General features: G+C 44.9%; 2 protein-coding genes across 2 annotated transcripts in view; both read right to left on the bottom strand.

The window, feature by feature from the left end:
• The window catches only part of LOC122939172 (gastrula zinc finger protein XlCGF26.1-like), a 1061774-nt gene extending 1052091 nt beyond the window's left edge, over positions 1-9683 (bottom strand). The window contains exons 1-3 of the mRNA XM_044295182.1: positions 8999-9683; positions 5567-5683; positions 5449-5470 (exon numbers count right to left, since the gene is read on the bottom strand). Of these exons, the coding sequence (XP_044151117.1) occupies positions 5449-5470; positions 5567-5683; positions 8999-9115 (256 nt within the window). The 5' untranslated portion in view covers positions 9116-9683. The remainder of the gene's footprint in view (positions 1-5448; positions 5471-5566; positions 5684-8998) is intronic.
• On the bottom strand, positions 1804-5357 carry LOC122939177 (gastrula zinc finger protein XlCGF17.1-like). The gene has a single exon (XM_044295199.1). It carries the CDS (start codon positions 3503-3505, stop codon positions 2384-2386), a length of 1122 nt encoding a protein of 373 aa, XP_044151134.1. The 5' UTR covers positions 3506-5357; the 3' UTR covers positions 1804-2383.
• Positions 9684-10530: the final 847 nt, after the last annotated feature.

The following is a 10530-nucleotide window of genomic DNA, read 5'->3' on the forward strand; positions in this document are numbered from 1 at the left end:
ATGGCCAACTCAATTTTATCTAATTACTGTATATGCCATACGGAAAAACGGAACGGAAAAACGGAACAGAAACGGAAACACAACGGAAACAAAAAATGGAACAGCGGATCCATGAAAAACGGACCGCAAAACACTGAAAAAGCCATACGGTCGTGTGCAATAGGCCTAAAGCTGACAGTCTGCAGGTAAAGCCGACAGTCTGCAGGTAAAGCCGACAGTCTGCAGGGATAGCCGACAGTCTGCAGGGATAGCCGACAGTCTGCAGGGATAGCCGACAGTCTGCAGGGATAGCCGACAGTCTGCAGGGATAGCCGACAGTCTGCGGGTAAAGCCGACAGTCTGCGGGTAGAGCCGACAGTCTGCGGGTAGAGCCGACAGTCTGCGGGTACAGCCGACAGTCTGCGGGTAGAGCCGACAGTCTGCGGGTAGAGCCGACAGTCTGCGGGTAGAGCCGACAGTCTGCAGGTAAAGCCGACAGTCTGCAGGTAAAGCACATCTTGTCAGTTTCATTTCTGATCCATTGTGGTGGTGAATAGAGCCAAAAATCTTAGAATTGTGTCCATGTCCCAATATTTATGGACCTGACTGTACACAACTGCATGTGAGTTTGAGCATTTCCTGCCTGTTTAATACCGCGCCATTCTTTCTTAGTTTGTATATATAGAGATGTCTGGAGGTGTATAAACTCCAATTTAAAGAGGACCTTTCACTACTCTACAAACAAAAAACTAACTCTATCTGTGGGCAGAGCGGCGCCCAGGGGTCCCCCTGCACTTACTAGTAAGTCTGGGCGCCGCTCCGTTCGCCCGGTATAGGCTCCGATGTCTCAGCTCCGTCTGACTAATTTCTTGTAGCCAGGCTATGAGCTGTGCGCTGCGATTGGCCAGCAGTGCAGCAAGGGACACGCCTCCTACAAGAAATCAGTCAGAGGGAGCGCAGACCCCGGAGCCTATACCGGGCGAACGGAGCGGCGCCCAGACTTACTAGTAAGTGCAGGGGGACCCCTGGGCGCCGCTCTGCCCACAGATAGAGTTAGTTTTTTGTTTGTAGAGTAGTGAAAGGTCCTCTTTAAATCTGCCTGCTTTCCATCTACAGGCCACATTTCGGTGACCTGTGAGGCCTGGGCCATACCAGCCAGTGTTGAGTGGGACTCGCAGACTCCTCCCTCCTCCCATTGCTGGCATGGTTACATGCTGGAGGTAACTGGCGAGTTGTGAGTCGGCCTCATGCTCCTGTAATTTGCCCACTGGCTCCTGTAATTTGCCCACATGGCACAGGTGAGTGTTAGGTCCCGAGCTACTTGAGAAACCTTGGCACGGTGCCCGGGCTCAGACATGTCCTCCACAGTAGGATATGTTGGCTAATCTCTCAATTTTAAAATCAGATTGAGGGTTTAGTAAGACCGCAGAGTGCGCCTGTCTTTGCTATTATTTTGTTATATTGATTATCACATCCACATAATTACTATCTTGTGTAGGATGTCTATTGTGGTACTTGTGGTTCGCTGCGGGCATCCTTCACTGTATGCATTTTTGCTGGGGATCGTCATTAGCAACGGGCCACAAGTGCAGGATCTGCTCCCCTGTATATAGATGCACAACTAGTTGGGATACAATCATGACGACAGATGAATTGTATTTTTAACACTGTTATACTCTTGACGCACTTGCACTTTATTGTTTAACTATCAATTTGTAATTATGAAATGGTTTGTACTATTTCTGTTCGTCAGTCACAGCACAATCAACCATATAGAGACGAGCCCCTGTCAGTAGTCTGACCTAGCAGTCTCAGCACCAGCAGTCAGTGCCACCAGTCTGTCACAGTCAGCAATCTCAGCCGCGGCCACAAATATGGTCAAGTTCCCTTGCCATTTAATATAGACTGTTCCTACTAATGTGTATGCACTACTGTTCTAGCGCCTGTTATTGTAACGGGATTAAATTCTAGTATTATATAATTCATGGATGATCATGGTTACTAGTTTTCCTTACGTCATGGCAAATAGTCACATGACACAAGGGGATCCGGTCTCCGCCGCGGCCAGTATCGGCTGTGGCAATGTCAAACCAGATGAGCCCAGCCGAGCATTGCAGGCTTGGAAGAGAAGGAGCGGAGAGCCAGCGCCAGGAAGCAGGTAAGTAATCTTCCCTTTACAGATCCAGTAAAGTGGGGGAGTTTGCCAAACCCCCTCATTCTTGTACAACCCCTTTAAGATCTACAATTATAACAGCTGTAACTACACTTCCGAATATACTGATATTTTCTTTTAATTCCTGCTTCAATATATATGCAATATTTTTATAAACAAAGCTGAGTCTTCTCGCTATAAATGATAGCAAGAAAAAATATGGAAATTTATGGCATATTTTACAGGAAGGATTTAGAATTGCTTGTTCCCTGTGTGAATTCTCTGATGTTGAACAAGAGAGGATTTCCGAGTAAAACATTTGCCACATTCAGAACATGAATACAGCTTCTCTCCTGTGTGAATTCTCTGATGTTGAACAAGATATGATTTGTGAGTAAAACATTTGCCACATTCTGAACATGAAAACGGCTTCTCTCCGGTGTGAATTCTCTGATGTTGAACAAGATATGATTTCTTAGTAAAACATTTCCCACATACTGAACATGAATATGGTCTCTCCCCTGTGTGAATTCTCTGATGGCTCTCAAGTGGTGATTTCTGAGTGAAACATCTCCCACATTCTGAACATGAATATGGTTTCTCCCCTGTGTGAATTCTCTGATGGGTCTCAAGAGATGATTTCTTAGTAAAACATTTCCCACATACTGAACATAAATACAGCTCCCCTGTGTGAATTCTCTGATGGCTCTCAAGTGATGTTTTCCGAGTGAAACATTTCCCACATTCTGAACATGAATACAGCTTCTCTCCTGTGTGAATTATTTGATGCCTCTCAAGATTTGATTTGTGAGTAAAATATTTCCCACATTCTGAACATAAATATCTCTTCTCTCCTGTGTGAATTTTCTGATGTTGAACAACAGCTGATTGCCGATTAAAACATTTTCCACATTCTGAACATGAAAATGGCTTCTCTCCTGTGTGAATTCTCTGATGGTTTTCAAGATGTGATTTGATAGTAAAACATTTCCCACAGTCTGAACATGAATACAGCTTCTCCCCTGTGTGATGTCTTTGGTGTTGAAAAAGGCCTGATTTCCAAGTAAAACATTTGCCACATTCTGAGCATGAATACGGCTTTTTCTGAGCTCTTTTTTGGGTTCCAGAACATCTTCTGCGAGTTTCATTCTGAGGAAGAGTATGTGATGAATTAGAAGATCGGATCTGTTTTAAAGGATGAGATGATAGATTTTTGCTGTGAAGGTCCGAGGGTAAATCTGGGATAATGGCACGCTCTTCATATGTATCTGATAGGACACCTGGATCATCTGCATTATAATATGTAGATATGAGATGTTTCTCCAAGTGCCCAGTACAGTCATCTACCAAAAACAAAACATTTTTTAAAATCATCTTTTACAAATTGAAGGCAGCTATTAAAATTCATAACTGACAAGAGGGCTGTCCAATTGTGTCATGTGACCCCACACCTAAAAGCAGAATGGCCCTAAGTACATAGAAGGGTCAGGCAAGGAGAACAGAGCTGTTACAACAGGCAAGAGTCAGCCAATCATATGCACAGGTTTCTCACATCCTGGAGATCAATCATCTAACACAGGGAGGCTCAATCCGCGGCCCTCCAGCTGTTGCAAGGCTACAACTCCCAGCATTCCCTAATAGCTGTAGGCTGTCCAGGCATGCTGGGAGTTGTAAATTTTGCAACAGTTGGAGGGCGGCAAGTTGGGCATCCGTGATCAAACAGAATACTGCAAAAAAAGATTCTTTGCCTGGCGTCAGAAGGAGAAGGAGACGCTGCCCCCGTCCATGAACAGCATACAACAATTGATGGCAATGTTACAGCAGAAGGAATGAGAAGGGGCCAAGTCCATAACCAATACTGATGCTGTGATGTAGGACGAGTTTGTGTTATATCTCAGAAATCAACCATGGCAAAGGAACCGGTGTGAGAAACTCATAGTTACATTGCCTTAAGAGAGGACACAGATTCATCAAGTTTAATCTATTTTGATCAACTCAAGTGAGAACCTGAACGGACTATACACCAGTTGTTGAAGGCAGAAATAACCTTAGGAAAGAAGAAGCAAGCCAACTGAAAAATGTAATAATTGACTCTAGCATTATAACAATAAGTCATTGTATGCAACAGAGGTGTCAGGAGGGCCAGGAAACCTACCCCCTATTAGAGGTATGGCAGCCCAATCCTCACAACTTACTGTATGGAAGACACATATGTGGACATCTTACATATTCCTGATTTGGACACCAGAATCCAGTGCAGTCCAGACAGTATGTGACATGAGGCTTGTGAAATGCTGCACAGAGGGACACCAGGACACGTCCAGGAGAATCATGGAAGGGACCTGTCACCCTGATATTACTGAGCACGTCCTGGAGAGTCACAGCGCAGACCTGAGGGAGTCGTTACCACCTTAGTGTAATGGGCTAGGATCAGCGGGAACACTCCTATGGTTTCCTCTTCTCCTGTCTACTAGTATGTTGGGGCAGTTGCTATGTATTATACAGTAGCTGATCTCTTGCTCAGCCGACCTCTCTTCTGTAGCTCACCTTGTTTGGAGAGGAGCTCCTGACTGGTTAGCCTCGCTGTAAATATTACTAGTTTCTGCAGGGGCTGCTGGTTATAGTGTAAGCTCTGTGCTTTTGAATCAAGTAATCATTTTATTTTCTAGTATCCCATATCGGGTGTAGTTTTGTTCCTATAGTTATTTCAGTCCTGTCTTTACTTTTCAGTCTTGTAGTTTGTGTGTATGTGGGTGGTGGGGAATGTTCCATGTTGCAGTCTGTCCTGCCTTGATTGTAGTTCAGCTCTGATCAGTTTGGGTTGCATATTTGTGTTCTCCTGTTTGTTTTAGGGTCAGTTTTACAGATTAGGGTTTTCCACAGGAATGTCTGTAGAGACAGTGAAGGACAGTGATGTCTATGATGGTATTGGGGTCAGCGTCTAAGGACAGATCTAGGTAAAGATTAAGGGAATGCTTGGGTCAGGGTCACTTATTGTCTGTTCAATCATCCGCTCACCATATAACCCCCATCATCTGTTTGTTCCAACATCTGGTTACCATCCCCATCCTGGTGCAGTCATCTTCTGATGAGTTCCTATCTCCTGGCTTTCCTCTTACCTGCTAGTGCTGTTATATGTGCTTTGTATTATTCTTCATGGGACGGTCCGGCTGTTACACAGTTTGGTCCTGGGGGTATCTGAGTACTGGGGGGGACACTGTTAGGACCTGGGAAAGGCCCCTGCTATAGGGGAAGTCCAGTTCAGGGTCATTACAGTTACAGACTTGTCTCTGCGTCATTTAGTGGTCACTACTCACCTGGACTCTTATCTGTAGGAATGTCCTCCTTACACTGGTCATCACCCCTCACATCTGTCTCTGTAGGAATGTCCTCCTTACACTGGTCATCACCCCTCACATCCGTCTCTGTAGGAATGTCCTCCTTACACTGGTCATCACCCCTCACATCCGTCTCTGTAGGAATGTTCTCTTTACACTGGTCATCACCCCTCACATCTGTCTCTGAGGCATTAATATTGCCCAGATCTTCATCCTGTGAAGCAAATATTAAAAATTACAGGACAGTCGAACAAGTTGCGTGGAATGTTTTACATGACTACAAAAGATCCTTAAAGGGGTTGTCCCACAAATTAAATTCAAAAGCAAGAATTAGTCCTGTGGGTAACTGGTTTCCCAGGAGTCTGACATGACAGCACCATATGGAGATAGAAACACAGAGAGGTTACACCATCTCCTTCCAGTGTTTTCTGAAATACTACACCAGGATGGAGCAGGTCACCGTCACCCCCAGCCGCCGGATGTTGTGATCTGCACGATGGGGAGATGCAGCAAATACCATGGATGGATTCAGGAGCACACAGGCATCGGAGACCAGGTAAGTATTGTCTGCGTGAGGGGCCTGCGCACTGGGGGGAAAGGGCTTTTACATCTTTGGATAATCCCTTTTACTCTATCTAGACAAGGAACTTAGGAATTAAAGGGTTATTGAATTGCAGACTTCAGGTACATTGCCAAGGCCTTTGAGACCTTCTTCCGCTTGTTCCTTCCTGAGAACTGTATTAAGAGATTCAGATCTTATAATCAAAGAATTGGAGGGCACTCAGGTCTCTGGAAATTATAAGGATATATAGTCCAATAGTGTTATAAAAATAAAGATTAGATTTATTCTAAAAGTAAATACAAATATATAAAAAGATCAGGTGACTATCCTTTCGATTGGATTTTCCACTCAGTCCATGTTAAGGATAGTTATGGAGTCTCACTGACTTATATATATAACTTTTGTCATCATTCATCATTGAAAAATACTAAAAATGGAAAAATGATGAGAAAAGATAAAATAAAAATTAACATAATGAAATAACAAGAAATAGAATAGAAACGCTATAGCGTTATCCATGCGTCTTCTTGTGTAAATAGCTTTTTCTTATATGCAGAAAACAAAAAATTACCAGTACATGAAAAAAATATCAAAATGAAAGAGTGAAAATTATATTTCAGAACAATATTGAATTGCTTGTTCTTGAATTGCCGTAATACATAATATTGATGGGACAAAAAGTATTTATAGTAGTATGGAAGGCGAGATCGAGGCGCTAGTAAACAGCCTGGCATCGATTTCCCATCCCCCACTGACAACCAACCCTGACTTATAGAAACCCCCAAACAGTTCCATCTCCGCATTGAGACATGTAGGAATTAAAGTGTCAAATTCAAAAATTTTGGGGATTCTGCCCTGGACATATTTGCAACGTGGTGTCCACCTCGCCATGGTTTTCTAATCTTTTCCAGTGTACTTGGATCTGTATTATGATATTGTTTGTAGTGTTGTGAAACTGAGGGGTTTTTAAATCCTTTTCTGATATTATTAACATGTTCCGCTCTACGTTTTATCAATGTTCTTTTTGTACGTCCAATGTACCGCTTACGACATGGGCGTTCCAAAACATATATTACATCGGTTGAGTTGAGTGACAAACTGTCCCTAATCCTATGGCAAAATGAGCTATGAGTGGAGTACACCTCCAAAGGTTGTTTTTTTAAGGAAAATGTGTTATTCTGCAGTTATTACAGAGGCCACACCTATGGAAAGCCAGTTTGAATTGGGTCCTGATGTTTGTTTTTTTTTATGGATGGTGCAACTAATAATATCAAATTGGGTGCCTTGGTATATGTTATAAGTGGTTGAGGTGTCAATGAAGGCCCTATCACCTTATCTGAAACTGGTAGTGATACGAGGACACTAGCAGATCAGTAACATGTGCAGGACATCCTGCCACCACACATGTTCCTCTGATGGCAGGGCTTCAATTCATCAGCAGGATACTGCTCGCCGCACACAGCAAGGGTTTCCCAGTAAGGCCCTTTTAGATCACCAGATTTATCACCAATCCAGCATTTATGGGACCAGCTGTAATATCTGAGGGCAAATGTGCTGCAGGATTCTATACAGAACCTGTATACCTCCATGCCCAACCGCATCTCATCTTGTATCCGGGATAGAGGCCGTATCTCATCTCTTGTCCAGGCCGGAGGCCGTATCTCATCTCTTGTCCAGGCCGGAGGCCGTATCTCATCTCTTGTCCAGGCCGGAGGCCGTATCTCATCTCTTGTCCAGGCCGGAGGCAGTCCAATAGGGTCCTAGAGCCTCCTTGCCTTGGACAGTTTTCACCAATAAACTTCTCCATTTCTCTAATTATTGTCACACATAGAGTTTCGTCCCAATATCTCCTTCTTGGTGCAGGATTTTTGGTCAATTAGTGTATATACAGATGGGCTCTTACCACTCATGTTCTCATAAAGCTCCTCTCCTTTTCCTTCAGGGGCTCGATCCTCCAGGAGAGTCTCTTGGACGAATGAGAGTCCTGAACCTGGGGACTCAAGCCTTCAGATGCTCCACACTGCCTGCCAGGACCTTCTGACGACAAATTCTGGTCTCCAGCACTGTAATTAGAAGTGATGTCAGACGCCCAGCTTTGCATCATGCGGCAGGACGCTTGCACGACCCCAGCAGGATCCCTGGGCAAGCTGGGAGTTGTAGTTTTGCAACAGCTGGAGGGCCACAGTTTGAGGATGCCTGGCCCAGAATATAAAGACCTTCATGAGTCTGATGAAGGCGACAGTCATCGAAACGCGTAGCTCCTGGTTTTATGTTTTTATTTTATTATTTTAAAAAAAAAGTACATTTTGGAATATCCCGGGACAGCGCGCCTCTTTTTTTCCTGCTCCTGAGCTTCTTCACAGAGTCTAAATAGGGAAGTGGCATACCAGACACCAAAATCCACCGCAAGAGTCCCTGTATCAGAACATGGCCATCCATTAGGAAAGTCTAGAAGGGGGCTGCAGATGGGCTAGGGGACCTCTAACCAGGGAGGCAAGAGAAGGAAAGGCTCCTGATACAGCCCAAGCCAGGATCCTAGCATCTGAGAGAACACTGGAGGCTGATGGTGGGAGCAGCCATTTATCGTCTCTATATTCTAGTCCCTACAGAACACTGGAAGGGCAACCAACATGTGATGCTGTCATGGAGAATGTCCTGGAAGAATGTATTTGGAACAGTGCATACCAACATTTGAAAAACAGCAAAGCAAAAAAAAAAAAAAGCGCAGATCTCCAGTATTATTTTCATCCTTCTTTACTCCCTCCTCTGCAGCTCTGGTCTCTTCATTCTCTGTGGGTGGGCAGCAGCTCATCCCATGTGACCATCAAGCACCTGCATCTCCCAGGAGTGCGCTGCAGCCAGCTCTTCCTAAGCCCCTCTTCCTCACAATCAGCCCCAGCGATTCAACTAATAAGTAGCAGTACGATATGTAATGCCCCCCCCCTCCGTGTAGATACAGCTATATACCTCCATGAATATACAAGTAGGGATGAATGAAAGGAGGCTGCACTGCTTCTCCACGAGATGACTGCACCGGCACCGACAGGAGGAGGGGAGCAGAGAAGATACTGAGCATGTGTCCATCCCTGAATGCAGGAGAAGGTGGACCAGAAACCTAGTCACAGAAGAAACAGCAGGGGGCGCTACCAGAAGGGAAATGTACTGTACATAAAAATACAACCAATATTATTACTGCAGGTACATAGTAATAAACCTTCATCAGAAATGCCCCATTCACTGCACTGTGATACTTGTTATGTAATAACCCCTTTATTATCATGACAACCACAAATGACCCCACAACAGTCGTCGTCTGAGCCTAATGGCTGCAGGTCTCCCAGAGGCTGGACCTAGATATTAGATGGCGGCTCACAGCCAATAACCTTGTACACATGCATCCTCAGCACGGCCGGACATGCTGCAGGTGGTTTCTGTGGAGGAGATCGGCTTCTACCAGACGCGTCCGGACTCGTTCCTCTCAGGGACATAAACCTATTGGTTCCTTATTCCCACCAGTGGTCTCCATAGCCAGAGACTTGTAGGGAGAAGCAGAGAACATGAAACGTCTGTGGTCGGCTGTAATCCCGCCATCTCCAGCTCAGTACACCAGTATAAACCTAGAATAGTACTGGATAAAACAAGGCGTCCTCCTACAGAGGAGAAGACATCTCCATTACCTGACCATCCTGTGGAAGGAGAGGACTGCGGACATCTCTCTGGTGTTGTCCTCTGACTGGATCTCTCTGCAGGAGACACAGAGACTGGACTCAGACTTTACAGACAGAGAATTCCAGGACATTTGTATTTAGTCCTGTCCGTTACCTGGAGATGTGAGGGGCTGGTCCGCCTCCATCTTGACCTCCTTGTACAGACCCTTGTGTCCTTCTAAATACTCCCACTCCTCCATGGAGAAATAGACAGCGACATCCTGACACCTTAGAGGAACCTGACAACACAATGACACCGTCATCACCCAGACCCCTCCAGTGCTGTGACTGTATAATGTCCCCGCATTCCCGGCGGTGTCACCTCTCCAGTCAGCAGCTCCATCATCTTGTGGACGACTTCTAGGATCTTCTCATTGTTCTTCTCATGTATCAGATTACTAGACGTCTTCTTCACCGTGGAGTAATCCTGTTCATTGAAGACATAATAATAAATGTCACCATGTACATTCCAGAGTCCATCACTTCTACAGCCATGTCCACCTGTAATTACCATAGATAATGGTGTAATGTGACATCATCAGAACCTCTCACCTCTCCAGTCACATCCCCTGTAATTACCATAGATAACGGTGTAATGTGACATCATCAGAACCCCTCACCTCTCCAGTCACATCCCCTGTAATTACCATATATAATGGTGTAATGTGACATCATCAGAACCTCTCCAGTCACATCTCCTGTAATTACCATAGATAATGGTGTAATGTGACATCATCAGAACCTCTCACCTCTCCAGTCACATCCCCTGTAATTACCATAGATAACGGTGTA

Source organism: Bufo gargarizans, chromosome 5 (genome assembly GCF_014858855.1).
Source record: "Bufo gargarizans isolate SCDJY-AF-19 chromosome 5, ASM1485885v1, whole genome shotgun sequence".
In the NCBI taxonomy this organism is placed as follows: Eukaryota; Metazoa; Chordata; class Amphibia; order Anura; family Bufonidae; genus Bufo; species Bufo gargarizans.

What these genes read in the sequence shown, in the direction of transcription:
- LOC122939177 (XM_044295199.1), bottom strand. Translation starts at nt 3,505, where the DNA reads ATGATTTTAAAAAATGTTTTGTTTTTGGTAGATGACTGTACTGGGCAC.